At 40.9% G+C, this 15,279-nt stretch overlaps 1 protein-coding gene across 2 annotated transcripts in view; it reads right to left on the bottom strand.

Annotated features, from left to right (window-relative positions):
* The window catches only part of LOC144783762 (protegrin-2-like), a 32,821-nt gene extending 18,337 nt beyond the window's left edge, over positions 1-14,484 (bottom strand). Inside the window, exons 1-2 of one of the 2 annotated variants that reach the window (XM_078662454.1) lie at positions 14,266-14,484; positions 8,843-8,950 (exon numbers count right to left, since the gene is read on the bottom strand). In XM_078662454.1, coding sequence (XP_078518580.1) covers positions 8,843-8,950; positions 14,266-14,454 — 297 coding nt within the window. In that variant the 5' untranslated portion in view covers positions 14,455-14,484. The remainder of the gene's footprint in view (positions 1-8,842; positions 8,951-14,265) is intronic. The other variant, XM_078662455.1, reaches the window with a different exon arrangement.
* Positions 14,485-15,279: the final 795 nt, after the last annotated feature.

Below are 15,279 nucleotides of genomic sequence, written 5' to 3'. Positions count from 1 at the left end.
ACCTTTTTATAGAGCAAGGCAAGGGATTTGCCCTACATTTATGATTTTAAACAACTGCTACCGCTGCCAAACCTATGTCAGCCAGCACAAGGACTTTCAGTAAACAAAGAGCCACACAAAGTAGTGGTAGATACAAGGTCGCACTTCAACGAACACCGCCAGACACTGGGATATTGTGGTCAATTTAAATTAACAATCATAATAATAGTCGGTGCCACTCAGGGTAAGATACCCCACTACCCAGAGTATCGCTAGCACAAGACACAAGGGGCCAGTTGTAGGTAGGCTTTTACCGGTCGGTAACGGCCGAAATCGGCCGTTACTGACTGGTAAAAGCCTTTTCCTATGTAGGAGGCTATTTTACCGATTCGGTATTTACCGAATCATCATTTACCGATTCTGTATTTACTGAATCAGTGAATGAGATGTAGGAAGCACTGTAAACAGTGCTTCTGGGCTTTAAGAATTAGTTATTTACCACCAACTATGAGTTGGTGATAAATAAGGAATTCCTATGTAAATGCATAAATGTGCATTTACAACTGTGCCATGTGACAGACATACATGCCCTTAGGGTATGTATGTATGCCACATGTGCACACCAGCACTAATCAGGGGTGCAACAGGGTGTCAAAGTGACACCCTGCCACCCTTGAATTTTTCAGTATTTGACATTGACATTCATTCCTATCGGCCTCCAGGCCCATAGGAATGAATGGCAAATACCGAATCGGTAATTACCGATTCGGTAAATACCGAATCTTAACGATTCGGTATTTTTTACCGATTAATTACCTACATAGGATTTACCGATTCTAAAATACCGAATCAGTAAAATTCTGTATTTTAGAATCGGTAAAACCTAATTTCCTACATCTAGCCCCAAGTGACTTGTACAATTTATTCAAAAGAGAACCCCGGCACTCAAAATATTTATACTTACAATTATGTATAGTAGTCCCTAAAGCAAAGAAACGCAATGATGAGAATAGATACCTCCTATTACAAGAAACATCGAGAAGAAAATCAGTTGCTCATTCATTGAAACAATTTATTTTCTGATAATACCAAAAATACACAGACTGGCACTAAATCATTTGTTGATGCATTCATAAATGAATTTTTCTATGATGTGTATGGTGTCCAGTCCTTGCTGTGTAGAACATCGAAAACAGCCAATGCGCGTTTCGTCACCACCGTGACTTTATCAAGGCTGTGAAAATAATCACGAATCAAATGATTGGTACATTTGTCAGCATTTGTTAAACCACAACACACCTCATTATATCAAGACAAAGTGGTGGTGTGTGATAGGTATTTTTGGTATTATCAGAAAATAAATAGTTTCAATGAATAATCAACTGATTTTCTTCTCGATGTTTCCTGTAATAGGAGGTATCTATTCTCATCATTGTGTTTCTTTGCTTTAGGGACTACTATACATAATTGTACGTGTAAATATTTGGAGTGCCGTGGTTCTCTTTTTGAATACTATTCAGTAAACATCTTGCACATGAACATGAATGTCTTGCAGTTGTGTAACTCGGGGTAGGATTGCATGCTTACAAATCAGAAGCGGGATTTCCCACCCCAAAAGAATTGTTATTTCTCTTTATTTTACAGCTGTAATGACGTTTATTTGACCGTTGAGTCATTCAGACTGCCAAAGAGCTTTAAATACAATTGTATGCTCCTAGGACTCTAAAGGTTTCTCATCATATTCTGCATTTTACAATGATCATTATTTTTTTTAGATGCTTCAAGTCCTCTCATGAAAGGCGCTATAGAACCTGCTTTACTATATCCAACTGTATTTTAAGCAATATTTTTCTCGTTCAATTGCCTGCAGAACTACAAATAAATCAGTGGAACCCAGGTTGAAAATAATACAGGAGATTAGACGGGTACACACTCTGCCGTCCTAAAATTGAAAATAAGTCTGTTGCCAAGCTACACAATAAATGATGGAATCTGGGGTCCTCTGCAAATGGTGTTATCGAGGACACCTCGCTCCCCTACAGGGTAAAATCTTACAATCGTATCTCTTAATCATATTACTGTCTAACTACTGTTTGCAACATGTGATCCAGAATTCACTACTCCTGCATCATGGTTATTGTAATGTTGATAAAATCGAACATAAAGTATTACAAAAAAAACTTCATATGCCTGTCTCTTTTATTGTCTTGTACAGCTAGTTAAATGGCTCACGCAACTGAGAGATGAAGTGCTTCTTCTGTTGGAGCCTTTCTTTGCCTGGGACCTTTGGCCTCTAGAGCCTTTTGGGCAGAGATTAACCTGGTGCACTAATTGGTGCATTCATCAAGCTTTCCATGCTTTTACATTGCATCCCGTCGTGCCTTAAAATTCAGATTTTCCTAAGGACATTTTGTTATAGACAGAGGTGAGCATTCTTTCTACCTATGTGTCTTTTGAAAATTCCACCTGCTCCAGTGATGTTAAGGACCACAGGGTTGGGGGCAATGGAGGAGGGGGTGGGGTAAGAGGCGAACATCGGCACAGAAGGGAGAGAGCAACTCTGGGGCAGGGAGAGAAGTAAACAATGAATAGACCAATATGGAGCATGGGGGTGTGGGAGAGGTACACAGGAGAGAGAGCAGCACATTCAAGAGAGAGCAACAGGGGCATTAACAGGCTATGCTTAAGGAGAAGGAAGGATGAGGAGGACCAGGAAGGCAATCACTCCAATAGGATCTAAACACATGGGAATGACAGTGAAGCCAACCAATGGTAAGCAATGGGCGGGCTGTAAACCCCTCATTAGTTTACAACAGGCCTTTTTTGCAACAGTAGGGGAGACCTAAGGAGGCACTGGTTTGCTACAGCAAGGAACTGCAAACCTGGGTTTCACCTTCCTCAGAGTCAGCTGGATGAGACTGAGCATCATACAGCTTGCAGACACCTCCCTTTCTTTTACTTATTTATTTATTAATGCATTTTTATGAAGCCCGGACATTACCCAAAGATGCTAGAGCACTTTACAATAGAACAGGTTTCAGTACAAGAAATACAAAGTTACAAACATTTGCTACTTACGATTATTATAAAAGGCACAAAGATAAATAGGGTTAGTTGCTTGTTTCGATCATTAGAAAGGCACGGACCATCAGATTGTTGGAGTATGAAGGTGGTATGGGTAGTAGAGACAAGGTTATGTTAGGAGGGTAGTGCAGTTAGTCTCAATCTCGGTCCCGGGGAGAGTACATTATCCTGAGGGAAGTTGGATAAGGGGACAACTTGCCAAAATGTCTTTGTAGGAGAGGTGTTTTCAGCTCCATTTTGAAGAACTGCAATGAGGAAGTAGTGCATGTTTTCAGGGGTGAGGAGTTGCTCATAAAGTGTGTGTTTATTTTATTTCTTCTCTGTAGGAATTTAACTCATTCTGTGGCTTGATCGTATTTCCACAGAAGGCGCGTGCCAATAGTTTGAAGCAAACAATATTGGGACCATTATACAGATGTTCTTTAGATAAAAAGACTGCAGACCTGCCAACTTACACGGTAACACCATGTGTCACACGATATCGGCTTCCTTCACACAGTCACAATATCACAGGATGGCAGGGAAGACAAGCTAAAAACCTACTACACAGAGTGATCTTCCAGATCTTTTTAGGGAGCTCTGGGTAGCAATATCCATTGAGAAGTGTAAAAACACCACAGGACATCTTGGGCAGCATCAGAAAGATTTAGTTTTCCTTTTTTGGAAGGGGGTTAATAGGGGGAGAGGGCAGAGAGCTTATTAGGTAGCTCCCAACATCATTCCCCACCCTCTCCAAGGCCACCCTTTCTCACACAGTGAAATTGATTTGTAAGTTGACAGGTCTGAGGCAGGTGTAAATCAGATAAAAACGCTTTTTCCCTGAAATGCATTCTTAAATTTGAACTCTGTGGAAAATAAAAACCAATGTTTCCAAAGTGCTGCCTCGAATAAATGGACTGAAAATAAAAGTGATTTAGGGAAGCAGTTGCGTTAGTCTTCAGACTGACACAAGTTACTGCAATTTTGTAATGTGTAAGTGTATCTTTTGGCTGAACTAAAGTTGTGCGTTGTGCAACAGAGACATCTGGTGCTCTTTACTGGAAGTGTCTTCTGGATTCATAGTGCAGAAATTGTCCATAATTCCAATATATCTTATAACAAGTTCTTACCTCACACTGTTTCCAATCCATCTTTAATATCTTCTTTTATTTGAGAATTATAATCTAAACTTCACCTTTTCAATGATGGAGCCAATAGTTTTTTTCTGCATAAAACAATGCACTGAGAACTGCCCACTCTTGACTTGCCTTTACTCAATACCAAATTATCACAATGGGATCAATACACTTAGGGGCCGATTCCGATTCGGTAAACCAATCGTACGACCAAATCGAATCCGTAGCCCTTTCCGTACAACTCGTACAATTCTGTCCGAATCGTGTGGTACGATTTGTTTGAAAAATATATACGATCAAATGGTTGCGAACCGTACGAAAAGCAAGGGAAAATCCGTACGACACGGGCCCTCACAGTGAACCGTACGAATCGTAAACATGCTGTACGACCCAACAAGTACGATCCGGACCGGGGAATGAGAACGAGATACGTACGGAAAACGTCACGTATGAGCGGTTTGTACGAGAGCCACACAATCACATACGCACCATACCCCTGCAAACATGGGGTGTACGCACCGTACCCCTATGTACTGTATCCCTGCAATCATGGGGTGTACGCACCGTACCCCTGCAATCATGGGGTGTACACACCGTACCCCTGCAATCATGGGATGTACGCACCGTACCCCTGAAATCATGGGGTGTACGCACCGTACCCGGGGGGGGTCCGTTTCGTACGCGGTTCGAGTTGAAATCTGTTTTTCCGGATGTTTTGAGCTCCCGTAGAAAAAGAGTCGTACAGAGTGTTGACGAGACGAATCATACTTGCTGGGTCGGAAAATGCTGCTTGGATCTATACGGACGTCGCGTACTGCGTGTTCCGAATGCGATTTGTACGGATTTTTCATATAGTCTTTCGTACGATTCATACGGAGATCTGCTTTGGGTCTGAATCGTACTTCATCATACATACGGGGACGTTTAAGGGTACGATTCATATGAGAAATATGCTCCGTACGGCTATTTGTAAGGGATTTTACCGAATCGGAATCGGCCCCCTATTGTTTATGGTTTATTGGTTTATTGATTTATTGTGACATGTTTCTTAAGCTTTTGCGCTGGGTTTGAACTGATTTACTCTTTAGTAACCAATTCATGATTACATAAGATTCTCATTAATGTTCATGAGGCAGCAAACGTAATATGGCCTCTCAGTAATATATAACTAACAGTGGCTGTGTTTATTCGAATAGATTTTGCTCAAAGCATCTCTTACAAAAAGTTTGAACTAGTAACTCAGTGTTCAGGTCTAGTGAAAAAGTTTTTCTTTTTTTTGCTTCATTCACAAACCAGGAACTCTTTTTTTATAGCTTGCCATAATAAGATATATTATTTTGACTGGGTTGAATTGCGGAGCCATCAGTGCAATGATAGCATAATTAACTCTTTAAAAACTACAACTGCGTGATGCTTCATTAACAAAGGAACATTTACATTATTTTCTTTTTATCTAAACCAACACATTTTTTGCAAACAGTCTGCTTCATCTGTGTTAAGTATTTAGCACCTGAACATCATGCTCACATTGTTTAGTCTGACTATCTCATATATTTGGTTTATTCTGTTACTGGTTGGTTGTCAAGAGCTACGTTCATTTATTGGCAGTTTAAAATTTTAGCAACAAAAATTTCAATTTCCAAAGATATTCCAGATACTAGAGATGCCTAATCTAAAAGAGCTATGAATGATCCTCCACCCCAATAAGCCCTCATCTACTACTGTACTTGATAAGATTTAGAATGAAATAATGGCTTTGCAACACTTTGTGGATGCTAACAACAAAAAAGCTTCAACAAAGTGATGACAGATGAGTGACAGTGGAAAAAAGTACAGTGGAAGTGGAATAGGGAATAAGTGATGACCAAGATGTACCACTTAAATATCAGAGCAAATGGAGGACTTAGAAAACAGGCATCATCATAATATTCTATGGTGTTATAGCCTTTCAGAAGAAGCCAAGGGGGCAAATTTATTAGAGTGTTTTTTAAGAAGTCTTTACCTAAATTTCTTGGGCTGCCTAATATAAATTAATTGAATTTTCAAAGGGCTCATCATTTAGTCAAGAAATCTCTATCGTCCAGTAGGAACACTAAACCTAGGGGAGTGCTAATGTTATGTTTGTAGAATACTCAATCAATGTCAGTTCTCTCTGTCGCTAAGGAAAAGAAACAATTGAATGGTCTGCTTATAAGATTTACATATCAGAAGACTTCTCTAGAGCAACTTCTGCTAGGAAAAGGGAATTCTTGGCACTGAGACAGCACGTAAAGAACTTAATATCAGACAGTGATTGGCAAATCCCTGTCTTTTTAAGATGACTTACCATGGTAATAATTGATCAAGTACACATTTTACAACACAGAAACTTCTCAAACTGAACATACTTCATTTTGTAATGCTTCTCTAGTATGGTATATTTGACTGAGCACTGAAGTTATTGTGTAACATAATATTTTTATTTTGTATGTAATACTGTAATTGTGGTACCCTGTTTTGTTTCTCACTGCCATATTATTTGGTTATATACTTTATTCTTGTTAGGCCATTTTGATTGTCTACTCTATATTTGTGGTCTATTCATCTTTTTCATTGTAAGTGTCATCAGCTCCAGAGTCTGCAAATGAGCTGGTACATGTCCTCTATTATAATACCTTCTTTCATTCCTTCTTTTGTGTTCCCTTTTTTACTTTTTTAATTTATCTATTTTCTTCCTTTATTCTACTGTGTATGGAGAGGAAATGTTCACTTTGAAACCACTATACTATTGCCAAATTAAGCATAATATTAAATATTTTATAATTTGAATATTCATTAACTCCATTATGTTTGGCCTATTTGATAACAACTAATGCTTGTTGTATATAACTAAATATGAAGGTGAAATGTTATGGCGGTTTGAATAAAGCTGAGAAAATTGTAGCTATTTTTTTAAGTCAAAAAAGAGAGAGTGTAACTGTTTTGAATGCATTGTAATAGGTCTGCAAGTATTTATCATACAAGAATGTCTACTGTATTTGAAAGCCTTTACAGAGATATCCATTCTGTAGTCCAAGATCCACTACAAACAAAATTGGATAAATATTTTCAAAATAATATCATACTGGATCAACAGTTATTAGATTCTGGTTCTCTTGATTCAGATATTTCCCTAGTCGAGATGCACAAATCTATCACTGCTTTAAGGAAAGGAAACACTCTTGGACCTTTTGGCTTATATATTGTTTTTCCCTTTATCCCATGTATTCTTATCAGGACAAGCTCAACTTTTTAATTCCTTTATTTCTTCTAGAGAGGCAGGGATATGCAAGAAATACTGTCCTATCTCAGTTATTAATAATGATTGTAAAATCTCTGCAAATGTTTTAGGCCCTGATTTGTATCAGGGCAGATGGCCTGCCATTCCACCATGGGGACAGAGTAAATTACACCGTCCTTATGATGAAGAGACTGTGTGTCTAATTTATAAATGACCGCTAAACAGGCGGTCATTTATAGAAGCATTGCCAGGAACTGCCGTCACAGTAGTTCTTGTCAATGCATTTTACTCTGTGCTACGGGGCTGCATCAACAAGACGCTGTCCTGTAGCACAGAGTATTGTCTTTTTTCTTTACAAAAAGAACATACCGAAACGGGATACCCTGCAGTTTACTATGTTTTGCAGCTTTTATGAAGTGCCCAGGAAGGCGTATATTGTTGTCATCTTGAAAAGGGCAAACTTCTCCCAAGTCAGACCGGCTCCTATGTTTTCACAAATGTTTTTGGGGGATATTATCTTTAACGTACTCTGCTTATTTAAAGTCACTTTAAGGCTGAGAAATAGCATCAACTAGATATCCCACGAGGCTTAAGGTGATTACCCCCTGCTAATATGCACTGTATTAGCTGTGTTTGCACAATTGTATGTCTCTAACATTTTATGTTTCATTTTTATTGGTGTTTATTGGCATTATATGTTATCTGATGTATTGTACTTTGTATGTGCTTTTATGTTTTTTTCTATTTAAAACCTGATAAAACTAACTTTAAATTGACTTGATTTCAATTCATCTTGAAATGTACACTATTCTTTAAATAGGTATTATTAAAGTCCAACGGCTTTCTGTACTGTCATTATTTTAAATATATTTTATATTCTTAAATGTAAAACCAACCTCAGTCCATCAATGTTGGCAAATCCATCACCAGTTCCATGGCAGGCTCTCCTCGAATTTAATCTGCCAAAAATTGTGTTGGACCAATCAAGGCCGAATGCATAGACAAGGAATCTCCCATTTGTATGCAAAGCTCTCCTCATCGGTTTGCGTGCAAGGATATCTTTGCCATTACTCCAGCTGAGGTTGTTGATACATGTACCAGTGGGTTTAAATTAATGCAAACTGTTATGCCACTGCAAAAAGACAGATCAGCTTGTTGTGTGTTTTAAATATGAGGAAAATATGTTTCCAATACCGTTGGAACAAGGCAAATAAATTCTTGTGCTGCCTTTCCTCCTCATGTTATCCACCATTTCTATCTGGCACATGTCAGTGGTGTGTGCCCCACAGCACAGTGAGGCGTCCAAAGAGGAAAAATGCACAAGCATACAACAAAATTTCAAAAAAACACATTAGAAAATCTATATGTGCAGGTGGTGTGGTTTTAGTTTTAAACATGCACCTACCCCTTTACTTCCATATTTGCAGACTTGAACGTCGTACACCACGGGTTTCCGACAATCTGTCTCTTTGATTGTGAAGTTGATGCTAAAGTGAACCCCCCAGTCAAAGTTCTGCAAAGTAATGAAAGGAATGAGGCAGTTAGGCGGTTTAGCGTATGTATGCGGGATGTACTTGTCTCAATAGTCTTATCAACATTTTTTTTAAGTGAACATAGTGGGATGATGATAGGTGCATGCTTCATTCAGTGACGTAAATATCCCTGAGTGGTGAGGCCAATTATGGCTTCTTAAGCTGGGACAAATATCACTATGTCCAAGTGGGTCCCAGCACTCATGTTGTTGACCGGGACTTACTTTTCATCAACAGACTTTAACTTAGATAAGAGGAGAAAGAAAAGCAGAAGGGTAGAAAGAAATAAAGAGGAAGAGAAATATAGGAAAACAGTGATAAAGGGATTAAGCAGGGAAGATAGACAGGAAGTGTATAGTGTTGGAGAAAGAGGCCCGAGGTGGAATCAACACTAGACAGCCATGGTGTTTGGCACACCCAGCATTTGACAGTGCCAGAGGCAGACTGCAAAAGAAAAACTTTGTTAATTTTTTTTTTTTTAAACAAAGTAAATATTGCTTATATCTGGACTTCTTCCCTTCAGGTAGAACCTGTAAAAGGGCCACCTCCCTCTCAGCTGAACCTGAGGATCCAACAGCTGCCAGCTCAACAAGCCTGGAAAGGCCAGAGTGAGACTTACAGACTGCAAAAGATTTCCAAAGTAGCTCTGATCCTCATAACAGCATTCCAATTAGGTGAGTCCTAAATATTTTGTGTAGGTGCTTTCCCCAAACAACAACTAGCTGCTAAAGCTTTTGCTGCCATAACTGCAGAAAATCAATATCTTTAGGATGGGGGCACTGAATAGTCCTTGATCAATTAAGTCATGTTCCTTCTTTCTTATCTTAGTTCCGCTTATATATATTTTTTTTTAATGCAGTGAAGTAGCCACAGCCAACATGTTTCCTTCATTAAACTTCTTCAGGGCAAGATTCATATCCTTTAGAATCCAATTATGTAGATCAGTTCATACATGCAATTGTATTGTTCCATTAGTTCGAGTCCATAACTAGGTAGCATAGGTAACTTTGTATAACACAAGTACATAATACCACTCCATTGTACTTATTTGCAAAAATAAGCGAGGTCTTTTCACTTTGCAGGTGGGCAGCAGCTTTCTGATCTGGCTGCCCCAAGCTTACACATGAAAATGGGTAAGGAAGTGCTAACAGAAATAACAATGTAATAAAACTGTGAAACTTCATATCTAGGCACAGTGGAAGATGAGAAGGAGCGGAGAGGTTAATGCAGGCACATGGTGCCATATTGGGTTGGATGGGATCGCAATTTGTATCCTCATCTTTAAACTCTCAGATTGGAGGTGTAGATGTTAGCATACTTCCTTCAAAGCCCACGTTTCCATAAAAGTGAAGGCAATATTACAGGTTTAATCAAAATATGCTGCGCAACAGAGCCCTTAGTTTATCAACCGATCAAAAAGCTGATTTTTTGCCAGATTCATTTTGGACCTGACATTCTTAGTGTGGTTTGCTCCAGCTTTTTGCCTTCTTGTTTTTGCTGGCCTTGGGACACTGAGCCTCTTCACCACTACTAGCCAGTGCTAACTTGCTTGTGCTCTGTTCCCAAAACATGGTTACATTGGTTTCTACCCAATTGGCACCTCTAATTTACTTGTAAGTCACTAGTAAAGTGGTACTGCCTGTAACCAGGACCTGTAAATTAAATTCTACTAGTGGGCTTGCAGCACTGAATATGCCATCCACTTAAGTAGCCCTTTTAAACATATTTCAGGCCTGCCATTGCAGTCTGTGTAAACTGTCATTTCGACCTGGCAAAATCAACTTTTTCCAGGCCTAAACCTTCCTTTTTAATACATATAAGTCACCCCTGGGGTAGGCCTTGAGCAGCCCAGAAGGCAGGGTACAGTGTATTTAAAATGTTGGGCATGTACTTTTAACTTTTACATGTCCTGATAGTGAAAAACTCCTAAATTAGTATTTCACTACTGCAATTCCTACCTCTCCCATAGGATAATATTGGACCACCTTATTAAATTTAATATTTGATAACCTTCCATTGGGGGATAGGGAAGTCGAGTTTGGTCTCTAAAGAATTGTAATGTAAACCCTATTTAATGGTAAAGTTGGACTTTAAATCACAATTCTGAAAATTGTACTTTAGAAAGTTTACAAACTGAGGTGGCATGGTGGGTGAAAAATGATGGATTGGGATGAGGTCTGCGCGATTGCCAGTGGATGAGATTAATTCAAGCATTCCATCTACCACCTTGTTGTTTTTGCATTTGACACTCTAAGTGCACTGGTTATGCCCAGACATGGGTCCTGGGCTCACTGACACTGGAACCAAGGTATACCTGGCTTTTGAGCCCCAAAAAGAACAAAACCAGTCCTGGGTTGCTTCTGTTCCGATTCAGGAAGGGCCTGGCCTGGCAATATGGGCTGGACTGTTCCCATGAGGGGCAGGGTCAAGACTGATTTGCATATGGCTGGGTCCAAACTGAAGTGGCTTGGTTGCTGTAAAAGTGTGGATTGGGATGTGTCCCCAAGCAATTTCCAGTGGCTGACATTAATTCAAGCATTCCATCCATCAACTTGTTGTATTTGCTTTTAGAAAGTTGGCATTTTCTTGCAATGGCCACTTGGTGACTGCAGTCTGTATTTTAGGTCAGATGACTAGCTGTAGCTGGCAGTTGGTCATTTTGTATTTCTCCCAGACAGTGAGTCAAAGGTGTTGACAGGGTAGGCCATCTGTCAGGATGGGGGGAGGAGCTGTCACCTACAACACTTGCACATCCCAATGGCTCTGCCTCAGTCCTCACACAGAGGGTTTCACTCCAGTCATTTGGCCCACCAGACAAGCTTAGACGCAAGCAGGGTGGCAGGATATTCAAGACTCCTCTGTAGGGAGAGGGCTCTAGAAGCTTCTCCCACTTCAAAGTGGGCACCAGGTATAAGTAGTGGACTCTGAGAAGCAACGCTTCGGATCACTTTTGGACCTGTGGACTCTGCCAGGAAGAACTGCCCAGCTATTAAGTCTGTCCTGCTTGCTGACCAAGGACTGCTTTGTTGTCCAAGGCCTGTAGTTGCTGCACCAGGACTCTTTTGATTCTGTAAGCGGCCCTACTGACTCCAGCATGCCTTTGTGGATCTAGAACTCCACAGAACCTCAAGGACCAGTCAGCCGGCCCACTGTTCAAGCCAAAGGGACATAACAGGCTTCTTTGTGCACCTTGATACAGCGCCATGCAACCCGCCATTGACTCCAGCCCAGCTCCAGCTCAGCAGCTCTTCGTCGATAGTCATCAACTCCGCCACTGCGTGATGCATCTCGATGACGGACCTCACATTATAGCTCCTCATCGGGTGTTCCTCGATGCTGGCCCGTGCACTTCGACGCAAGGACTTCGCATCTCGAAACCCTGGCCACAAAGTACTTTTCCAGTATCCGGCCCACACTCCATCATTGTCTGCCTAAACTTGTGACTTGGACCCAGCCTGCCGCAACCAGATAACCATGGTTGGCACTTTTTTCATCTTGCCCCTTTATTTCTACAAAACATTTAAAAGTGCTTTTCTCCGGTTCTACTAATTCGATTTTGGGTGTCAAATTATGTATTCAAATGTTTTCTATTTTGCAAAATTGGTGTGGGATTTTTCTCGAGTTGTGTCATCTCTTTGTTACTGTTTGTGTGCTGCATAAATACTTTACACATTGCCTCGAAGTTAACCCTGACTGCTTTTGTGCCAAAACTACCAGACCGTTAAACACAGGTTAGTTTGGGTTTGCTTGTGTTTCACCAGGACAAGAATTGTGGTTGCTGGTTGAGTATGGTTTCACCTCCCTCAACCAGGAACCCAATTTCCTACAATTTGCTTCTTAAAATGAAGCATTTGAATACAACTTGCAAATCAACTGCCTGAAAATAAACCTCTTCTTGGGAACAAACACTGTGAACAAGTTGTAAAAATGTCAGATCAATATCTTGTTGTATGATTTAACAGACCCAGCGCTGGTAGCATCACATGCCTGGGGACAAGGCCGCACATAAGATTAAACATAGAAGTGATGTATGAATATGCCATTGAACATTCCAGATGAGGGCGCTATAGACTAATAATTGATTAAATAGGGCAAGTGCAACAGCCAACAGGCAACGTGGGCGCCTGACTGTACTCCCTGCCACGTTTGTGCACAATGTTCATCAACACCACAACAAGGTGTAACCATCACCTGTTGCTGTAAAGAAAAAGAAAATAAACTCCATCACATGGCCCCAATCCCTAAACTACTTCATTACTGAGTTTTAAATTACGCTTCTATTTAGCAAATAGACAAGCTGGATATCCTTGGAGGTTGTGGTGATAAGATTTGGCAAGAAAGCAAAGTAAAAATAAAACTGGGCAAAATGAGAATATGCTGCTTTATCAAAGAGCTTTAAAATTCACCACAGTCCACAGGATTCCCAAACCTTTCCTTGGGGGCTATTCCCAGTCCCTTCAGTAAAGTTCTGACCAACTTAACTGGCCCAAGTTGTCTTCACCGCACATTTTTCCAGAATGGTTTAATGTCCATCAGGAGCCCCCTTGTTCCCCTTTAAAAAATATTGCTATATCGGTTCTAAAAGGTATTACTGGAGAGCAACTGGGCTTTACACTGAAGTCCTTCCCACAACTTTTCAGAAGATTGCTTGATGCGACAACGCTCCCCATAAAGCGTTTTTTAAATTACCAAGCACCACCTCCATGCTCAACATTTCACAAAGATACAAAGTATCTTAGGTCGTGCTTTTATTTAAATATCCTGTGCATTTTGGTACCAGTAATCTTGTTGCTTCAATCAAACAAATAGGCCAGGTCAGCTAATAACATTTTTTTTATTAAAGGAGAACCCAATACTAAATATTTTGAGTCAACACGACATGGATCATTCAGTAACGCTAAAATGTGCTGATGTTCCCATAGTTCCACCGTGGGATGGCCGAAAAGTTGACTGGTATGCGAACACTTCTTGTTAGTGGCTGTTAGCGATGCAGGACTGGGTAAAGAGAACTCCTTACCTCTTTTTCAAGGCACCATCTTGTAAAGACAAAATAACTGTTCTCTTTACCCCAGACCTGCGTCACTAACAATCACCAACAATAAACCTTCCAGAATGTTCCTTTATTTGATGATGTCACTTCGGGTTGAGACGTGTTAAAACATTAATCGTCGACTGGGCCCTTTAAAGAGCTCCGAAAAGGCATCCCCAAGACAGAGCACCACGAACACCTGACCAAGACTAAACAGTGTCTCGTCGTGAGAGGTGACGAGCCCGTCAGGTACAATATCAGACTTACCTTTCTCCTCACAGTTCTGAGCTGAAGGAACCTGAACACAACATCTGTCGAAGTCTGCTGGTTGTACGCCTCGACTGCACTCCGGGCGACATCTTTGGGGGTCGGAGGGGTCTCGGACAGGGGAGCCGCGCCAAAACCGCATACAGTCACTGACAGAAAAATGAACAGGGGCGTCCAAGACCGAGTCATCCTCTCGGCTGCTAGTGGATTACTGAGAGAGCACACACTGGGCTGAAGAGGGGAGCATTGAACCCTGCCAAGCAAAGCAAACACAACGGCTGACAATCAGTGCACCAGCCCCCAGCTGGACACGTGCCAGCCCAGCTGCAGGTGACATAACCTTTAATTCCCTCTGTCCTTCCAGTCTAGGAGGCAGGGTCATTTTACATTCTCACTCACTAATCAGAGCTCAATACAATATATGCAATATATACAGTACACATCACAAACTCGGAGGACCCCAGGCTATGCTGGCGCAAATCTCTGCTGCAAGAACTAATCAACGCCATTGCGTCACTTTTTGTGATGCTGCGGTGGCGTAAAAAATGTGCCACACTGCGCCATATTTACAAAGTGACTCATCTAGGCAGATGCGTTACTTTGTAAACCCCTGCGCTACATTATACCTGCGACAGGTATAATGTATGCAGGGTGGGAGTTCTGATGTAGAAAAGCCTCGTAGAAGTGGTGCTGGGAAATCTATGAGACTTCACTGCGTCACTTATCCTTATGCCTGCTTGAAGCAGGCATCAGGGGTGACGCAGGCCTTTTCACAGGGGGCTTGCCCCATGTGAAGTGGCACATTGCTGGAGTTGCGTCTGTGTCCAGACACACTCCAGCAATGCGCCATTTTTGCGCCAACAGACAGGTTAGGATTTCTGATGTGTCTGTAAATCCTTGTGACATGAAGCACCGCACAGTAAATACGGTGCATTCATGATGTCACAAGAATGGCACACTGAAAAGTGTTGCATCGCTGTCTCACACCAGCGACGCAACGCTTTTCATAAATAA

Source organism: Lissotriton helveticus, chromosome 10 (genome assembly GCF_964261635.1).
Source record: "Lissotriton helveticus chromosome 10, aLisHel1.1, whole genome shotgun sequence".
In the NCBI taxonomy this organism is placed as follows: domain Eukaryota; kingdom Metazoa; phylum Chordata; class Amphibia; order Caudata; family Salamandridae; genus Lissotriton; species Lissotriton helveticus.
Note: the sequence above shows the minus strand (reverse complement) of the source record. Positions and strands in the feature narration are given on the sequence as shown.